Raw genomic sequence first — 22523 nt, forward strand, 5'->3', positions numbered from 1 at the left:
TTGGCTCTGATACCATTTCTGTAACACCCCCAGATCCGGGGTCGGGGATCCGGGTCGTCACGGTCTTTCTTTCCACAATATCACTTCACTTAATTAATAATAATAACCTTATGCTGTGACCCCACACTAACACACACCACAACCCGTTATAGTCTCAGAGATGAAATAGAAATAAGTACAAGTCTTTGAATCCACAATTTAAAAGTTATTACAACCCAAAATGATTACTTGATAAATTTACAGTTAATTTCCATTATCTGCCACAAGTTATAATTATACATAATTTGATTCTCAAAATAGAATGCCTGATCTACCAATAGATCTACCTCTGCAGCTATAGCAGCTACAACATCATCGGGAAGACGCGGGACGTTTCCCACGCGCTTGCGCTGGGTCTGCTGGAGTCTGGCCATCTTTCCTAACTGTTGTTGTGTGATGAAGAAATAAAGCAAGAGTGAGCCTTACAGCTCGCAAGATAATATATAGTGATAACAATAATATAAGTATCTAAATGGATACTTACTAGAATCTTTTACCAAGTGTAAGATAATTACTTACTAGATATAAGTAAAAACAAGGGATGAAGTTACCAAATACTTCACTATACTTATATCATTTATAAAGCTACTTGAACTACCACTGTTCAAAGTATAAAGAGTTTTCAACAGTTCATCACATAGATGAGACTACAAGACAAGATTTGAATAGATTAAATCTTTGAAATTTTATTAAAGGAAATGAAGTCATGATATACTTCATTAAGTTCTAATATATATATATATCCACATATACATCTTCTTTATACAATTTCCTGAAAACCTCTGTCATGTAAAGTATGAACAGAATTGCAATATCCAATAAATTTGGAAAGGAAAAGAATTTGGCATAAACCAGATATCTTGCTGATCAGGCGAAGATACCCATAAGTAACCTTTTCTACTAGTAGATGGACGAATTCCCCACTGGTCATCACCCTGGTCGTAATAGGACCTTATGCTGGACTGCCACTCAGCCACTTATGCATTTGATGGACTCCCACTGAGCCACTTACACTATCATGGATGCCCACTGAGCCCATGTTGCTTATGCCGACTCAATAGATGGACTTACTTCCCGAACGTTGGGTAAGTAATCAATTCATTTACCAAAACTGCAACCGTGTTGCGAATATAAAATACACCACAGAGCCGGATCCCTCAGGTTTTGAGCGAGTATTTAAATCCCCTTAAAAAGGAAGATCTTAAATATAAAAATGAGTTTTGGGATCCGCTCTAACTTTTAAAAATCATTTTGAAGACTCGAAAACACTTTATAGAGTGTTTGGAGTAAAACTGATTTAATGAAGTAAATCAGTCCCCAGAATATTTAGAAAATGACTGAATATTATTATTTAAATAATATTCCCATAAAGAATAATCTTTATAAAAATAATTGAAGTAGAAGTATTAAAACTTATACTTGAAACGAGTATTAAATAACCAAAGATATACTTATATGAAAGTACTATCTTTATTTGAATAATCGAAAATAAGTTTGATTATTGACACCTTATTCTTTAATAAAATAAAGAATATATCTCAGCAAATAATTGGAGTCATAGATCCTCAAATGAATATTCAAATAATATTCATTAAATAATATAAACTGAGTCATAAGCCCTCGAATGAATATTCAAATAATATTCAGATAATAAAATAAAAGGAGTCATAAGTCCTCGGAGGAATATTCAAGTAATATTCATTAAATAAAATAAAGTGAGTCATACATCCTCAATTGAATATTCAAATAATATTCATTTAATATAAAGGAGTCATACGCCTTCGAATAATATTCGAAATAATATTCAATAATAAAATAAAGTTAAAGTTATCGAATAAACCTTATTCGATACTATTACTCATAACCTCTACATGAAGTTATGAATATTTCTAACCCGAACAGCATCCTATATGCATACTCTAGTCCACCTGAGCAAAGTTGTAATTAGTTTGTGGGCAATCTACGTATTCTCCACGCAATTGCCTTCTCTCCAGCATACTGGCTATCTGTTGTGATATAACATATAAAAGCAAGAGTGAGCACTATGGCTCAGCAAGGTACATATATATTTATATGTATACATATATATATATAACAATAAATGTACTTCATATTTTTCAAAGATTTCTGAAAACATATATGTTTGTCAAGCTTGTAATATTCTCAAAATCAACTGTAACATTATATCCACTTTATACTTGTATCCGTCTCTTTTTCAAACTTCAAGATTTTACTTGAACCAGAATTATAAACTGGATTTGATATTCACATCATGTATCTCATGATTTAAAACAAAGCCTTATCGGCCTTCTGTTATAGATTGCACAACAATTTTCCAAAATGGAAGAAAGGGACTATACTAGAATAAACCACGTACCGGTGATCAGCCGAATACGAAATTTTCTCTACTAGTAGAAGGAATACAAACCTAGCCGCCTTTGGGCTTATCAAGACATTACACGATGGTTGCCCATTTCCGTGCAAGTCCGAAAGTCAATGGTCACAGAGACCATATAACTGTATACTGCGCCACTCCGCGCTAGGTCACTACCCGATACCTCTCCGTGCCGGGCAGGCCACATTCCAGTCCCAAAACAATTATATTATTTATACAAAATCCTTTATCGAAGGAATATATCGTTCTGAGTTGATCTTTAAATAAGATGATTTATTCATCACTTTTAATTCAATTGATCCTTGGGAGTTGTCGGAGTTTTGAATTTAAAATCATTTTCAAACCCTTAACTGTAGTAAAGTTTTACATATATTGTTCACTTGTTTTTCATTGAGCGAGGAAGCAAAACCCTTATGCTCCTAGACTAAGTTTCCTAAGGTTTTGATAAGTTTCAGATGATTGATCTCTTCCGAGAAATTTTGAATAATTTAGAAAGTATCCTTGGGAACTATGTCTATTTTTAAATAATTTTTAGAGGTACGGAATATTAAATATTTACGGTCTCATAATATTTTTAAGAAGGGTTCAATGAATTGATAAAACCTTAAGCACAAAATGTTTTTCAATTAGGTTCAATGAATTGATAAAAATCTTAATTAAATACTTAAGACAGGATTTGACATCTTATAATTATCCTTTGAATGGTTACATACATTTTAGATAGAGTGAATTGATTTAAAAACTTTTCAATATCTCTTTAAATATTTCCCGGATATTTTAGTAACTCTTTAGATATTACTTATATATAAATAATCAAATAGGATATCCCTTGAGTGAATATTCGATTATCTCGTATAGTTATAAATTAATCTCAATCGTTCACTTAATATGTATGTTACGCGAAAGTACTTTGTTTATTGAAATAGAATTCTTTTGCGTCCGGCTCGTTCCGGAATTAAATCGATTTAAAATATCTCTGACTCCCACTATCTTGTATTATATTAAAAATTACACTTCAATTTCTCATACTCGTATAAAACGAAGTTTGTTTTCGTAAACAATCGCATAATTTGAATGTATTGATATCACAGACAAACATATATTTTCAAACTGTAAATCATGGCATCAATATCACAATAGTATATATATCATGGATAATTTGTGATAGGGTTTCATAAACTTGCCTGATGTCTAAGCTCTACCTTGATGTATCCCTCTCGGTCCTGGAACCTCTACCAAGACATAATATAACCTCGGTTAGTCGGGTTAACCAATGATCGACTTATTCTAAGTAGACTCACTCTACCCGATCTTCACTCTCTCGGGTTCATTTAACTTACGACATCTCACACCTCGTCACTGTCCATTTAAAAACTCGTTCGACACACCTATGTGTTCTTCTTACAATCCTTAACAACTCTCATGTTTTGATTATCTCCAAATTATATTATTAACTTGGCCAAAACGGGCGGTCAAAGTAGTACTTCCATAGTTGACTTTTCATTGAATTACTATTACGCGACTTGCACGCTAGCATTTTTAATAAATCGAAAAAATTAAGATCTAAATGCGAAAACACCTCAAGGGCTTTTTGAGTGTTTTTTGATAATTATCACAAAAGTTTCGATTTGAAAATATGAATTTAAATAGGTGAAAACATTTCCAAAGTTCGGTCGACTATGGAGTTCTACTATTCGCGCTAGTTTTACTAAAACGCTCATAACACACAAACCGTTAAATCAATCGACACGCCGTCTTCGCGTGCATGATATAGATAACTTCTAATTTTTAATCAAAAACAAACTATGTTCTTTTTAGAAAACAAATTTATTCAGATTTAATCAAAACAGTGCAGTAGCTAGGCAGTGGCTACGCGTCGTGTAGCATTACCGCGCGACTTTGCTTTCAACATTTTTATAAAATTGGAAAATTAATATTTTAATTAAATTCTTTTTGGTTCTTCTTCCTTACTGTAATATCCAGTTACCATGATTTTTCCATAGTCAAATTATAAATTTTAGGGTTCCAAAATCATCACACAACTCCACAATCCGTAAATGTGTTCTCACATAAATACTTTTCACTAAATCGGCCATAACTCCTAAACCGTAAATCGCCTCGTGATGTTATTTATATGTACCAAAACTACAAAACAATATCTATATTTTCATATCTATTGGTTCATACTTTACATATTATTTCATGGCCGAATTATCTGCACAAACCAGAACATGGGCAACAAGTCCACTACTTAACAACCACAACAAGATCTTGCCATTTCCACTACTTGTAACCAACATCAACACATACAATCTTCAAGATTCACTCATCTACTCATTCTTTACATCATCTAGTATAACATCCAAGAACCACATCTCATAACCTTTAAAACTTAACAAGATTTAAACATATAAACCTTAAGCATTCACAATCTTTTAAATCTTGAAACCATATAAAAATAATCCTTAAAATCCATCTATAAAATCTTTAAGGGTGAAGAGTTATAACTTCTTGGATCCTTAGAACACCTAGGAGGAGTGTATTAAACTTGTAGAAGATTGATCTATCCCTAACAAGTCTTAGACTAACAAGAGAAATCAAGAAAACGAGTTAGTAAAATTCGGAGTTACTATTCAGCATCTCCTTCAAACATTTTTATATAATTGAAAAATATTTATTTGAGTCTGAAATTTGGTATGAAGCTTAATTATGATATGTAGCATCTAAGTTTAAAATTTAATGACATTTGAGTGGTTAGATGTTAAGTTATGAATTTTTATTTCTTGGGGGTTCTTTGAAATTCGGAAATGGAGAAGGATGGAGAGAATAGCTTTCTTTTGCTTGGCTCTTGAAAGTGTGTTAGGTTATAAGTATACATATGTGGATATATGTATAAGAGCTGCACTTGGACAAGAAATAATAGAAGTATGGCTTGTGATTGTGTGTTAAATGAGAGAAATATGGAGGTATGGTGCATGTACTCGTTGTCTCCCCCTTTACTATTCACAACATTATTCTAGTTTGATTGACTAACTACTAGTTACACTTCAAACTACTAGTTGGGTGTAGGATTGTGCATGGCCAACTTGCATGGCTTCCAATTACTTCCTCATTTAATTATCGTTCATGCACTTGTCATTTTATTCCAATAGTTTTCCCGTAGAACGTTTCATTTCGCAAGGATTTCGTTTATCGTCTATAATCCTTTAATCACTTCCATTCCTTTCTCTTGAACTTAATAACATCTTGATGAGATTTTTATTTAACGTAGTATTCCCGGTTTTACACCATTCTTTACGAATTCTAAAACACGTAGTATGGGTGGGAATCTTCGAATTTCGACGGCTTTTGCATTCACTTATTTCGCTCATTAAACCAGAATACGTTCTCGGATTATCAAGATTCCACTATTCATTTATGGTGAACACAAATTTTTTGCATAATCACATCCAATTATTATTCACTGAAGTTTTAAAATATTACAAAATTTAGGGTTCTTACATAGATGGTATTGTGGTGAATACTATAGTTGAATTTCATGATGCAACTTTCTTTGAGAAAGTGTTTCTAATGATGATCTCACTCGCACATTGAGTTCCATTCTTGATCATGTGGAAAGGATAACAAATGTGGGGTGGATCCTGCCAGTAGCTCTACTCCAGCGAAGTAGAGGAACCTGGAAGGAGTAAGCACACAAAGGTTGTTAAGGACCTTGGCAGTGATTTTATCACTCACAATGTCGAGAACGTACCTTTAACTTTCCGTCCGGCCATGGATTCTTCAGAGTCAAGGTGCTATAAAAAGTGAGATGGACTATATTATTTCTAACGAAACATATGAGTTAGTTGATCTTCTTCCTGGGTGTTCTACTATAGGATATAAGTGAATCTTCAAGAGAAAGTTGAACCCGGATGGATCAATAGATTAGTATAAGGCTAGGCTTGTAGCTAAGGAATTTAGGCAAAGAGAAGGCATTGACTACTTTGATACATACTTTCATGTTTCTAGAATGACTACTATCTGAATTCTTATTGCATTGGCATCCATATATGGTCTTATCATTCATCAGATGGATATAAAGACTGATTTTCTTCATGGTGACCTTAAAGAAGAGATTTGTATGGATCAGTTTTAGGGATTTATCACTTATGGTAATGAAAGGAAAGTACGTAAGTTAGTCAAGTCCATGCATGGCCTAAAACAAGCTCCTGTAGACTGGAACAAAAACTTTGATGAAACTGCTTTATCTTTGGAATATTTAATTAATGAAAGTGACAAGTGTGTCTAATATAAAGTTAGAGGTAGTGAAAGTATTGTGTTATGCTTGTATGCGGATGATATTTTGTTGTTTGGAACCAATATTGAGATTGTTAATGAGACAAAAACTTTCTTGAAAAGGCACTTTAAAATGAAGGACATGGGTGAAGCTAGTGTGATTCTTGGGATCAAGTTGACACAATCAAATGATGGAATAACATTGTCACAATCTCATTAAAAAGAGAAATCTATACTTGAGAAGTACAGTTATTTAAATTGTAGAATCGCTAGTACGCCGTTCGATCCTAAAGTTGTCCTTGTTAAGAATGGTTCAGGGGTTCATGTGTCTTAGTTAAGGTATTCTCAAATTATTGGAAGTTTCTTGCTAATGTGACCAAACCAGATATCTATTATTCTGTGCCTAAGTTGGCAAGATACATGAGCTGTCCAAACAAGACTCATTGGGAGGCTTTAGATTCTTAGATATCTTAAGGGAACTATTTCCCTTGGTTTGTATTACCGGAGATTTTCGGGTGTACTTTAGGGTACAGTGATGCAAGTTGGATAGCTAAGAAATCTGATACTAATGGAGTGACTGGATATTTGTTTACCCTAGCGGGTGGTGTAGTATCCTGGAAGTCTTCTAGACAAATATTGATTACTCGGTCTAATTTTGAGACTGAGTTGTGTGCATTAGATGCCACGGGGACGGAGACTGATTGGTTACATGGACTTATGCAGTGTTACCTATAGTAAGAAGACCTTTTCCTGCTATTTTTGTTCATTATGATAGCCATACAACTATCGACACAATCAGAAGTGTTAAGTATAACGCGAAAACAAAGAGAAACATCCAAGTTTGACTGAAGTCTATAAGGCGTGTAATGTCTGATAGGGTCTTTGCTATTGAGTTCATTGGTACTCAAGATAATACGTTGATCCTTTGACTAAAGAACTTGATCATGTTGTAGTCCTTAAGTCTAGGTTGGGGATGTGACTCTTAGCCAAACATGATTCATCTATGGTGGGAACCCAATACACCTGAGAGGAGATCCCATGTGGTAATAATAAGTCGTAAAGGTGAGTCAGATGTACCTTAACAATAGATTTATACTTATGTATTTGGAGTCTATCCCATGTAAACCTTTAAGGTACTATCATTGTAAGTATAGGATGAGTTAAAGAACTCTGAATAAGGTCAAGTCTTTATGATGAGATGTAGTAGTTCATCTCTAGAGATGCCTAGCTAAGTGAATATAATTGTGAGGTCATAATTAGAGGAAATGGTTATTCCTTGAAGCATTCAATGAACAAGATCGAGACATGACCATTAATGTCTCAAAGTCGTAGATTATCACCATAGCCTTTGACATGTCATCGTCTATGGAGTGTGGTTACACTAAATGGATAGAGATTCAAAGTGAATTACTCCATTTATATTCGGTGACCATCGAAGTAGAGGACTTAAGGTTCAAACTCGAAAGAGTAGCAACTCCGAAAAAATGTGTCATGTCAAAATTCGATATGTATTTATTTATGAATTTGTGGGGGCAATGTTAGGAAATTGAAAGTTTGGAGATTTAATATGGTAGGTTCCTTACGTAATTTTTGGAAATTTCAGATATAGATGTAAGTAATTTTCTTAGTGTGATTCATTGAGAAATAAGTACAAAGATATGTCTTTATACGGAGTAATGTGTTATATATTGTCTAAGTCAGGATCAAGGGCTTGAGATTATGCCTCAAGACCTTGATGCAAACAGAAGCGTTCTAAAGGCCTTGACTTTCAGTATCAAGGCCTTGACAGGAACGATCCAAAGGCCTTGAGCATCCCGAGTCAAGGCCTTAACCTGAATAGACATATACATATATTTATATTAATATATAAATAAGAGTAAGGATTATTATTATGTAAATAATAATAATAATAATAATAATAATAAATTAGTCTCTAAAATATATATTTTATATATGATAATATATATACTACTTGATAGAAAAAGAAAAGGATTGAAGGGAAAAGATAAGAACCCTAACTACCCTCTCTCTTTCTCTCTCCCAAATATACATATGTATACATTGATTTTCCGGGCAAATTGAGGTGTGGTTGTTGTTGAGCTTTGTCGGCTTGTGACGGATTGCTCTGTTGTTATTTTATCCTGGAAGTGAATTTGCGGCATCCCAACACAGCATATGTCGGGAGAATATCTCTTGAAGAATAGTTATGTCTTTTACAAGATTCGGCAACTCGGCTGTTATATAATATAAGAGATACAATATAGATAAGTTTTCTTTCTCGTTATTGTTTAATATTTTTGTTTCTGATTATCAAATTCGTTTGAACATCGTGATTTTTTTGTTAATTGGTTTTGATTGCCTCTTCTTGAATTATGATTTGAATTGAATATAATTGCCCTATTGTTGCTTGTTATAGAATTTTTCCAATACTTATTCTTTATTATCGATGTTTTACATTATACATGATTTGAGTTTCACTAAAAAAGAAAACTAATCTAATGAGTAGTTATCTGAAGGTGAGGAACTTGTTGATGATGGATACTCATAATAATTTCCATCCATAAAAATATTTCCTATTGTTGTAACATTTTGTCGAACTTCAACCTGCATCTACTTTGTAAAACTCTTCATATATTTCTTATTCATCTGACTAGTACATCTACCCCTTGGCGAAGTGTTACGAAACCTTTGACATTCATCCATCTATAAGTAGAAATAGCATCGATAGTAATGTTACCTGATACGACTGTGTTGCTAGCATCTACATCCGCCTGGGTTATCGTAAAAATTCTGGCATTAGTCTTTGGAGGCTCTTCTTTCTTTTGCTCATTTCCCCATATAGGACAATCCTTAATTTGATGATCTTCCTTTCCAAACTTGTAACACTTTCTATTTGGCGATTTACATACCCGGAAATGACGCTTTCCGCACCTCTGACATTGTGGCCAAGGTTGTTACCCCGCCTATTTGTTTTGTTGGTCACCTTTGAACCTTTTACTTGGATCAAATCTATTTCGAAGTCCTTTACCACCTCTTTTATTTGAAAATCAATTTTGATCTCTTTTAAATTGAACATCTCCTCGAGGCATTGTAGTAGAACCCTTCACATTTATAATTTTTTGCTCCTTATGCTCAGCCCTCAAAGCTTTTTCAACTGTCTGAGAATAAGTGAGAAGCCCAGTACGTCCCATGTCAACATCCCTAGCTAACTCCGGTTGTAATCCCTCAAGAAACTGATTCATCCTACTAGCCTCAATGGCAACTAAATCTGGTGCAAATTTAGCTAATTGATCAAACTTTCAAGCATACTCTGCAATTGACAAACTTCCCTGGTATAGCCGACTAAACTCGTTTACTTTAGCACTAAGCATAGCTTCACTGTAAAACTTTTCATTAAAGAGAGTCTCAAATTCTGCCCAAGCCATCTGAGTAACATCGCGTGTAAGAAACAATATCCCACCATATCTTAGTATCTTTCTTTAATGTATGTACTGTACAAAACACTTTCTCCCTATCATTTAATTGCATAAACTCAAAGATATCTTCTAGAGAACTCTTCTAGTCTAGTATCTCTAGTGGATCACTGTTACCCTAAAAAATAAGTGGATGTTGCTTTTAAATCTCTCATATAAAGGTTCCATATAATGTTGTGGAGGTGGCGGAGGGGTGGAATATCTTCAACATTACGTCTTTGTCGTAATTCATGAGCTAGCTTCTCTATCTGTTCACCTTGCCTTCAAATAGTTTCGTGTAGCTAATCTAATTCCCTAACATGTCTTTCTCGAGTGGAACTATCATTGGCCCTGGATCTTTGTTCTTCATCCATCTATCTCTTGTAAAAATTAAATTCATATAATTTATTTATTTACCGGTGCCACATAGTGTGTCAATAAATAGGAAAACAAAGAAAACATATAAAAATATATATATATAAAGACTTACTACCGAGTGAATCCTTCCTTCCCTTGATGTGTACATATGGATGGTCTACAGAACCGCTTTAAATCTAAGCTCGGATGCCAAACTTGTAACATTTCGAACCCTAATTTTTTTAGAAAAAGAGTTATTATAATATCGCACCTTCATACATATCATAACCTCTTGAGGCATTCAAATATGATTACACACATGAAATGTTTGCTTGCATTTCTCAACACAACCATACCATATATAACTTAATAACACAACTTTACTAGAAAATATGTTACAAATTATATAGTTGGGCCATTCCACAGGTCAGCTTATCCATATGTACATCATCTAGTCCAGGATCTGCTTCAGCACGGTCCCACTTCTACTGCTCATATATTTTTATTCTTACCTGCAACACAAGGAAACTATGAGCTACATCGCTTAGTAATTAAAGTAGCAGAACTTGCGTAATACACCCATGAACCTCAACATGTAATCGAATTCATTTCCTTTTCTCTTTATTCTTTATTAGTCTCAAAAACATTTCTTGATTGCACACTGTTCGATTAGACATTGCCTATAGGGATTGCTTATCACATCATACAATATCCCATGGGAAACCTCCTCTGGCGCCGTAACCAACAGAGTGGCTCGTTGCATACCTTATTCCATCGTCAACCCGTCGAGCTCAAGACCTAAGACGGCCTTGCTATGTGGTATCTTATCTCTTAGATCTTAACAATATGGAGGAGGCAAACTCAACTCATATTCGATAATCGAACCTGGCCTGCCCATATCGGGCTACCCTTACGAGCCTACAAAAAGCTTGAGCCTACACAAGGCTTGTTATAATTCATCTTCTCGAAACAGTGGCACAATCCAACATCAGCCTACACCTTTAATTGTAACTTATTCAATTTTATATTTACCAACACATGCTAACTGGATATAACAACACATGATATCAAAATTAACGTAATATCCACATAATCATAACAGCGCAACTCATATCGACTATCACTAAGTGGAGCAAATAGAAATTCAAAACACGTTCACATAACACTTCACATAACTTAATTAATCTTGTGTTGCAGTAGAGTACTTTACTTACCTTGTATCCAGGACTTTCATATTTCAACTGCAAGAAACTTTCATTCAATATCCTTTATGATTACCTCAAAGTACTAACTTAGATCTTAACTTTAATATCCTCCTTGTCACGAGCTTCGATCCGACTACTTGACGCCAAAATTGGAGTTCGATAACGCCTTCGCATCCTCGTTTGATTATGAAGAACACTATGAATATACGTATTATTCTGGGTAATTATAAGATTTTATAGTTTATTTATGTTTTTCTCCCTAAAACAAAGTACTGTAAGGGCTATTTATACATACAGAAAGATAAGATAGGATTGCACGTACTATGAAAAGATAAGATATGATTGCATGTACTACGAAAAGATAAGATAGGATTGCAGTGCTGCGAAAAGATAAGATAGGATTGCAGTACTACGAAAAGATAAGATAGGATTGCACGTACTACGAAAAAATAAGATAGGATTGCACGTACTACGAAAAGATAAGATAGGATTTTAATACCTATCGAGATTACATCTGTATCGAGATGATAAAATAATATTTTAATACCTAAAAAACCGACCCGGAATCTTTGCAGCTAAATCCGTATTCCAGATCGAAAAATTCCAAACATGAAAAGTGCTCGAAATTACCAAATTAGTCTAGAAATCATTTTTCAGAAATATTTCGGTTTGTAGATTCCCCACACCGCTGAAGTTGCGGGTTTTCGAATAATCAAAAATAATTAATAAAAAATTAGAAAAATTATTAAATAATTCCGTAAATCATTTATAAAATTGTATAACAATCAATATTTCACTTATAAAATATCTAAATAATATAAGACCCATTTCGAGAATATTAATAATTAAACTCACTATTTTGGCAGATATAAACCGCAATTACAGAAAATCATTCACATATATTTCAAAAAAATTTCGCATATACTTACATAATATTTATAAATTATCCCAGCTAATCATATGATCGAAACCATACGTACCACTTAATCTCATAACACTTATACTCGCATAACCAATAAATCCAGATTTTAGAAATAATATATGAACTTTATTTTAGAAAGAAATTTATACATCGACAATAAAATAACCCGGAATTTAAATATAAAATTTTGAAAACTATTTAAACTGGAATAAAATATTAAATTTTATTTTTTTCCTTTTTAAGAAAAATACTTTTATAATAATAAACAAATTTTTCAAAAGTTCGGGTCATTATATCTTTGCTCACATTCTCACCAATGTGGGAAGTAAGCCAAAGCTCCCAGCACACCAGTAATAAACATTGAACTCAATACAATATATATATGGGAAGAAGATATCATCCCCTTTATTTTACTCAATATGGGACACCTAGATAATATAATTAACAACAATACACACCATCATCCTACAAATCATACAAGGTCAATCAATACAATCACACATATCTCAACTTCTAAAGTAAATTATCGTAAAAAAATTATCATATTTTGAACCTGGATATTACAAGTCTCCCCGCCTTATTAAAATTTTGTCCTCAAAATTTGCTATAGAATTAAATCTGGGTATTTGGATCTCATTTCATCCTCTCGCTCCCATGTACTTTCTTCTATTTTAGAGTTCATCCACAGAACTCTAACAAGTGAAATTTTCTTATTTCTAAGCTCTTTTTCTTTTCTATCAAGAATTTGTATGGGCTTTTCCGTGTAAGTCAGGTATGGGCTTAATTCCAATGTTTCATAGTTAAGCAGATGAGACGGGTCGGCAACATATTTCTTAATAAAGAGACGTGGAACACATCATGAACCTTTTCTAATGATGGAGGCAAGGCTAATTATAGGCCATTTTCCCAACTTTTTCGAGTATCTCAAAGGGACCAACAAACCTTGGGTTTAACTTCCCCTTCTTCCCAAATCTTAGTATACCCATTACTGCTGCTATTTTAAGAAAAACCTTATCACCAATTGAGAACTCAACGTCTCTTCATTTTGAATCCGCATAGCTCTTTTTCCAACTCTGCGTGGCTAACATTCGTTCTTTAATTCTTTTCACCGCCTCTGTTGTATCTCTTATAAGTTCCGGGCCTAGATAATTACTCCCCCCATTTCATCCCAGTGGATATGAGATCAACACTTTCTTTCATAAAGAATTTCTTATGGAGCTGCATCAATTGACGCTTGGAAACTATTATTATACGAAAACTCTATAAGTGGAAGGTACTTACTCCATGAATTTCAAAAATCAAGAACACACGCCCTAAGCATATCTTCTAGCGTTTGAATCGTCCTTTCACTCTGACCATATGATTATGGATGAAAAGCAGTACTAAACTTTAATTGAGTACTCATGGCCCTGTGCAAAATTTCCCAAAACTTAGAAGTAAATCGAGTATCCCTATCAGAAATTATCGATAGTGGTACCCCATGCAATCTAATTATCTCGTGAACATACAATTCAGCCAACTGATCCATGTTATATGTCAAGCGTACGGGAAGAAAGTGTGCCGATTTTTAAAATTTATCAATAATAACCCAAATGGCATCATGTTGTTTAGAAGTCTTTAGTGGTCCAACTACAAAATCCATGGTGATCTCTTCCCTTTTCCATTCTGGGATCTGTATAGGTTGTAGTAATCCGGTTGCCCTTTGATGTTCAGCCTTAACTTGTTAACATGTTAGACACTTCACAACGAATTCCACCACATCTTTCTTCATCCCCGGCCACCAGTAATGCATTTTTAAATCGTTATACATATTAGTTGTTCCTGGATGTACTGAATATGGAGTTATATGAGCTTATGTAAGGATTCTTTTCTTTATCTCTTCATTATCAGGAACACATATTCTATCCTTAAACTTCAAACTTCCATTCGTCGATATCTTGAAGTTTGTGGCCTATTAGCTTTCCACATCACCGTTACGTTTATTCAACTCAGTATCTTCAAGCTGACCTTGCCTAATTCTTTCAAGAAGTGTTGACTCAATACTCATTTTATCTAATCTATTGGTAATCAACTCTATTTATGATCTACTAATTTCTTCTTGAAGAGGTTTGGACAACGTCCTTAAAACTGACAGGTTACCCTGAACCTTTCTACTAAGCGCATCAACAACCACATTTTCCTTGCCTAGATGATACATAATCTCACAATCATAATCCTTGACTAATTCCAACCATCGTCTCTGTCTCATATTCAACTCTTTTTTAGTAAAGAAATAATGCCTCCAAATCTAAAAGCAAATACAACTGATGCCAACTCCAAGTCATGTGTAGGATATATCTTTTCATAATCTTTTAGTTGCCTAGAAGCATAAGCAATAACCTTACTATTTTGCATCAGTACGCATCCCAGACCCTGCTTAGAAGCATCACTAGAAATCACAAATCCTCCTAATCCTGATGGGATGGTAAGGATTGGAGCAGACACTAATTGATTCTTCAATTCTTGAAAACTTCTTTCACAAGCATTTGTCCACTCAAACTTATGACTCTTTCTCGTCAATTGTGTTAATGGGGGAGCAATCTTAGAAAAACCTTCAACAAATCTTCTGTAATATCCTGCCAATCCAAGAAAACTTCTCACTTTTGACGCATTCGCTGGTCTATTCCAGTTGCTCAGTGCATCAACTTTTTCGGGGTCCACTAAAATGCCCTCTCTTGATATTATATGCCCTGGGAATGCTACTTTCTCCAGCCAAAACTCACATTTCTTGAACTTGGCATATAATTTATCTTCCTTTAGCCTTTGTAAGGTCAGTCTCAAATGCTCCTCATGTTCTTCCTTAGATCGAGAATACACTAAACTATCATCTATAAACACCATCACAAACTTAATCAAGGTAATCCTTAAATACTCTGTTCATAAGATCCATAAACGCTGCTGGAGCATTTGTTAAACCAAATGCCATCACTAAGAACTTGTAATGACCGTACCTCGTTCGAAAAGAGGTTTTGGGTATCTCTTCTTCTCTTATCTTCGATTGATGATACCCAGATCTCAAATCAATCTTTGAAAATACTACGGACCCTTGTAATTGATCAAAAAGGTCATCAATTCTTGGAAGGGGATTTTTATTATTTATAGTAAACTTATTTAGCTCCCTATAATCGATGCACATCCTCATGGTTCCATCTTTCTTCTTCACAAACAACATTGGGGCTCCCCATGGCAAGAAACTAGGTCTAACAAATTTGTTTTCTAATAGCTCGTGTAATTGAATTTTTAATTCTCTCAATTCTGCGGGGGCCATCCTATAGGGTGCTTTGGATATTGGAGTCGTACCAGGTATTAAATCTATTTCAAATTATATTTCTCTATCGGGAGGTAATCCTGTTAACTCCTCTGGAAATACTTCTAAAAATTCTTTAACTATTGGTACCTCTTCAAGCTTATTTTATACTACTATGTTAGTGCCTATCGCATTTCCAAAATATCCAACACAACCATCTTATAACATTCTCCTAGTTTATATAGCTGAGATAGTCGATATCATATTATTGGAGAAATTAGCTATAAACTCAAATCGGTCTCCCTTAGAAGGGTTAAACATTACCTTTTTGTTTATGCAATCAATGGTAGCATTGTACTTGGACAACCAATCCATACCTAATATTACCTCATAGTCATGCATTTCTAAAATCACTAAGTCAACATACGGTTCATGGTTATCAATATATACAGGAACCGCTCTTAACCACTTATTCGAATATAATATCTCCCCAGATGGTAAAATCGCACTAAATTCAATTGGTAGTCTTTCAAAGGGTCTACTAATTCTTTTCAAATAATTGACAGATGCAAATTAATGAGTAGCTCTAGAATCTATCAACACATAAGTAGAAATACCATCGATATTAATGTTACCTAATACGACTGTGTTGATAGCATCTGCATTCGCTTGGGTTACCGTAAAAATTATGGCATTAGTCTTTGGAGGCTCTTCTTTCTTTTGCTCATTTCCACACATAGGACAAACCTTGATTAGATGATCCTCCTCTCCATACTTGTAACACTTTCTATTTGCTGATTTACATACCCCGAAATAACACTTTCCACACTACTAACATTGTGGTCAAGGTTGTTGCCCCACCTGTTCGTTTCGTTGGTCACCTTTGAACCTTTTATTTTGATCAAATCTATTTTGAAGTCCTTGCCCACCTCTTTTATTTGAAAATCAATTTTGAACTCATTAAATTGAACATCTCCTCGAGGCATTTTAGTAGAACCCTTCACATATATTATCCTTTGCTCCTTATGCTCAGCCCTCAAAGCTTTTTCAATTGCCTGAGAATAAGTGAGAGGCCCAGTACATCCCATGTCAACATCCCTCGATAACTCCGGTTGTAATCCCTCAAGAAACCGATTCACCCTACTAGCCTCAGTGGCAACCAAATCTGACGCAAATTTAGCTAATTGATCAAAATTTCGAGCATACCTTAGCAACTGACAGACTTCCTTGGTATAGCCGACTAAACTCGTTTACTTTAGCACTAAGCATAGCTTCACTGTAAAAATTTTCATTAAAGAAAGTCTCAAATTATGCCCAAGTCATCTGAGTAACATCGCGTGTAAGCTTAACAACATCCCACCATATTTTAGCATCTTTCTTTAATGTATGTACTGTACAAGACACTTTCTCCCTATCATTCAATTGCATAAACTCAAAGATATCTTCTAGAGAACTCTTTCAGTCTAGTGCCTCTAGTGGATCACTGCTACCCTAAAAAATAGGTGTATGTTGCTTTCTAAATCTCTCATATAAAGGATCCATATAATGTTGTAGAGGTGGCAGAGGGGGTGGAATAACTTCAACATTACGTCTTTGTCGTAATTCCTGAGCTAGCTTCTCTATCTGTTCACCTTGCCTCCGAATAATTTTGTGTGGCTCATCTAATTCCCTAACATATTTCTCTCAAGTGGGACTATCATTGGCCCTGGATCTTTTTCCTTCAGTCATCTATCTCTTGTCAAAATTAAATTCATATAATTTAATTATTCACTGGTGCCACATAGCGGGTCAACAAATAGGCAAACAAAGAAAACATAAAACAACATATATATATATAAACACTTACTACCGAGTGAAGCCATCCTTCCCTTGATGAGTACATATGGATAGCCTACAGAACTGCTTTAAACCTAAGATCTAATGCCAAACTTGTAACATGTCGAACCCCAAATTTCAAAAAAAAAAAGTTATTATAATATCGCACATTCATACATATCATAACCTCTTGAGGCAATCAATATATGATTACACACATGAAATGCTTGCTTGCATTTCTTAACACAAACCATACCATATATAACTTAATAACATAACTTTACTAGATAATATGTTACAAATTATATAGTTGGGTCATTCCATAGGTCAGGTTAACCATATGTACATCATCTAGTCCAGGATCTGCTTTAGCTCGGTCCCACTTCTATTACTCATATATTTTTATTCTTACCTGCAACACAAGGAAACTACAAGCTACATCGCTCAGTAAGTAAAGTAGCAGAAATTACGTAATACACACATACAACTCAACATGTACTTAAATGCATTTCCTTTTCTCTTTATTCTTTATTAGTCTTAAAGACATTTCTTGAGTGCACATTGTACGATTAGTCATTGCATGTAGGCTTACTTATCACATCATACAATATCTCATGGGAAACCTCATTTGGCACCGTAACCAACAGAATGGCTCATTGCATAACTTATTCCATCATCGCCCCGTATAGCTCAAGACCTAGGCGGCATTGCTCTGTGGTATCTTATCTCTTAGATCTTAACAATATGGAGGAGGCAAATTTAACTCATATTCAATAATCGAATATGGCCTGCCCATATCGGGCTACCCTTACGAGCCTACAAAAGGCGTGAGCCTACACAAGGCTTGTTATAACTTATCTTCTCGAAACAGTAGCACAATCCAACATCAGCCTACACATTTAATTGTAACTTGTTCAATTCTATATTTAGCAACACATGCTAAGTCAATGTAACAACACATGATATCCAAATTAACGTAACAGCCACATAAACACAACAGCGCAACTCATATCGACTATCACTAAGTGGAGCAAATAGAAATTCAAAACACGTTCACATAACACTTCACATAACTTAATTAATCTTGTGTTGCAGTAGAGTACTTTACTTACCTTGTATCCAAGACTTTCATATTTCAACCGCAAGAAACTTTCGTTCAATATCCTTTATGATTACCTCAAAGTACTAGCTTAGAGCTTAACTTTGATTTTCTACTTGTCACGAGCTTCAATTCGACTACTTGCACGTCAAAATCGGAGTTCGATAACACCTTCGAATCCTCATTTGATTATGAAGAACACTATAAATATACGTATTTCTCTGGGTAATTATAAGATTTTACTGTTTGTTTATGTTTTTCTCCCTAAAATAAAATACTGTAAGGGCTATTTATACTTACGGAAAGATATGATAGGATTGCACTACTACGAAAAGATAAGATAGGATTGCACGTGTTACAAAAAGATAAGATAAGATTGCACGTTTTACGAAAAGATAAGATAGGATTGCAGGTACTACGAAAAGATAAGATAGGCTTGCATGTACTACGAAAAGATAAGAGAGGATTGCACTTACTAAGAAAAGATAAGATAGGATTTTACTAAAAATATCTCGTATAATGATACTATCCAGATTACATGTATATCGAGATGATTAAATAATATTTTAATACGCATAAAACCGACCCGGAATCTTTACAGCTAAATCTGTACTCCGGATCGAAGAAGTCAAAATACGAAAAATGCTCGGAATTACCAAATTAGTCTAGAAATTATTTTTCGTAAATATTTCGGTATGTAGATTCCCCACACCGTTGAAGTTGCGGGTTTCCGAAAAATCACAAATTATTAATAAATATTTAGAAAAATCATTAAATAATTCCGCAAATCATTTATAAAATCATATCACAATCAATATTTTACTTATAAAATATCTAAATAATATATGACCCATTCCGAGAATATTAATAATTAAACTCACTATTTTGGCAAATATAAATCGCAATTACAGAAAATCATTCACATATAATTTCACAGAAATTTCGCATATACTTACATAAATCCCGGCTAATCATATGATCGAAACCACACGTACCACTTAATCGCATAACACCTATATTCGCATAACCAATAAATCCAGATTTTAGAAATAATATATGAATTTTAGTTTAGAAAGAAATTTATACATCAACAATACAATAACTCGAAATTTAAATATAAAATTTTGAAAACTATTTAAACTGGAATTAAATATTAAATTTTATTTGTTTCTTTTTAAGAAAAATACTTTTATAATAATAAACAAAATTTTACTCAATGTGGGACAACTAGATAATATAATTAACAACACACACCATCACCCTACAAATCATACAAGGTCAATCAATACAATCACACATATCTCAACTTCTAAAGTAAAATATCGTAAAAAATTATCATATTTTGAACCTGGATATTACACCTGACTTTTAGGTGGAGGGACTAAATACTTATATTAATTATTGATCAACCAATGTTGATGACATATGCTGATGACGTCACCTTCTGCTAAACTCTGATATCAAATGCTGATAATAAATTCTGATATTTTATTAGCTGATATCATCAATTTCTTCTAACATCGTCTATATCAGACATCTCAGCTTCAACGTATTCATCTGCCATCTACAAATGCCACAAGAAAAAATTAATATTTTTGAAACTCTCAACTATCAACACACAATAATAACAAGTGATAATTATGTATAAAAAATATGGAACTTATAACTGAGAAAGTTTTAAGAGAACGTATCTTTCTGCAGTGAAAATAATATATAATATTTGTGTTTATATAAATAAATAATTGTCCTTCTTATCCACGTTTAATTTCTAAAATGACTAACATGTATCTACTTTCACTCAACATGTTTTAACACCTAATAAGCCTACAATTTAGTCACTACTGTGAACAAAATAGAATTTCAAAAAATATTAGACATGTGTAGGAACGTGCTACTTTGAAATGTTAAAGTAATTATAAAATTATATCTATAAGTTATATAAGAAAAAACGTTATTAATTAATACATATATACAAAACTATATAATAGAAAAAATACGGGTATTGTAGCGGGAGCAAGGAGAGAACTAGGCATGAAAGACTAACCTTAAAAGAAGAACGAATAGTTGCAACCACCAGACCCTGACTGGATCTCCGGTCAATGCTTCGATGATCTTTTTTCTCTCATCATTTTCTATCTCCCTGTGCCTTTTTATCTCATTGATAATAAGATAAAATGACAAGGTAAGGGTTATTTATATATAAAAAACAAATGAACCACCAGGTCATGTTGCAGCTCGTCGGTGGCTGCCATGAAACTCACCAATGACGGTTTGGCTTTCCACGCCCCTAATTTCTAGCATAGCATCTCAATGTCTCCACCACGTGCATTGATGACGTATCATTGATAGCCATCAATGCACATTCCCCGAATTTTCGGCGCTCAGCTCCCCAAACCCCTCCTTTTTCAAATCATTTTTCAAAAAAATCTTCTTTTCACCTTTAAATTTCAAAAGACATACACATTTTCACCCATGAATAGAGTCATCAAACCTCAACTTCAAATCAAAATTCGACTACGCCCTCTATATGAAAGACAATGTCAACCGCCCTCCAAAGGGGGACACCATCTCAACTTCAACTCGACCATGCCCTCCATATGAAAGACGGTATCAACCTCCTTCAAGAGGGGGGCACCATCTCAACTTCGACTCGATTACGCCCTTCATATGAAAGATGGTCTCAACCGCCTTCCAGAGAGGGGAACCATCTCAATTTCGACTCAATTACGCCCTCCATATGAAAGACGATCTCAACTGCCTTCCAGAGGGGACACCATCTCAACTTCGACTCAATTACGCCCTTCATATGAAACACGGTCTCAACCGCCTTCCAGAGGAGGGCACCATCTCAACTTTACCTCAACTCTATCAAATATAATCAACTCCCTCGAAATAATCAACTCCCGCCATAACAACTTTTACGCTTACTCCCTCATGCAACTAAAAATTACAAAAGGGAGTGGGGCCAAATGATAGGCCCGACCCAGCTAGCCAGGCCCAAGCATGACATCGGGCCCGTTTGGCCGACTCTGGCACCTGACAAAGCCGGATACCAACCGACAAACCCAACTAACACCTCACACGGGAGGAGACTGACACACCCACGTGGGACTCGTGACACACCATCAGCCATCAATATTGTACCACTAACGGCACTCCTATTGACGTCACCAGGCATGATAGCTCCTGCAAATTCCCGCACGTGCATGTGCCACTCACATTCCCTTAAATCCTGTAAATACCCAACGAAACAAGGGGAAGGGTTCACAAATTTCAGACACTTAAGTAAACTCTACGTTCTCTCTAACTTTTACCCTCTAGAATTTAACCGGAATATTTACCCTTAAACCGGAGGTGTCCCCGGAGATTCAATCTCCACAGGACATTCCATCTCAAGTATCTCAACACCCGAACCCGGCCCAGAATATTATATTTCAGTTACCTCAACACCCGAGCCCGGCCCGGTTCTAAGAAAGGAAAGGCACACGAGGATTTAGAGGCTTGTCAATAGGCACCATTGTTACCATAATGCATTCCAACTATTTACGCTAATCTTTTCTCCTGCAACAACTGCTTCGAAGCTAATACCTGTTCCTGACTGCCTGATCTGTAGTTGAAACTTAGCATTACAAATGTTAGATATACCTTTTAAAAGAAATGCTAACCTTGTGTATATGT

General features: G+C 34.6%; 1 protein-coding gene across 1 annotated transcript; it reads right to left on the reverse strand.

Moving 5' to 3' along the window:
* Positions 1-14895: 14895 nt before the first annotated feature.
* Positions 14896-15525, reverse strand: LOC141665207 (putative mitochondrial protein AtMg00860). The gene has a single exon (XM_074471187.1). It carries the CDS (start codon positions 15523-15525, stop codon positions 14896-14898), a length of 630 nt encoding a protein of 209 aa, XP_074327288.1.
* Between the last annotated feature and the right edge of the window lie 6998 nt (positions 15526-22523).

The sequence above is a fragment of the Apium graveolens genome, chromosome 6 (assembly GCF_009905375.1).
Source record: "Apium graveolens cultivar Ventura chromosome 6, ASM990537v1, whole genome shotgun sequence".
In the NCBI taxonomy this organism is placed as follows: domain Eukaryota; kingdom Viridiplantae; phylum Streptophyta; class Magnoliopsida; order Apiales; family Apiaceae; genus Apium; species Apium graveolens.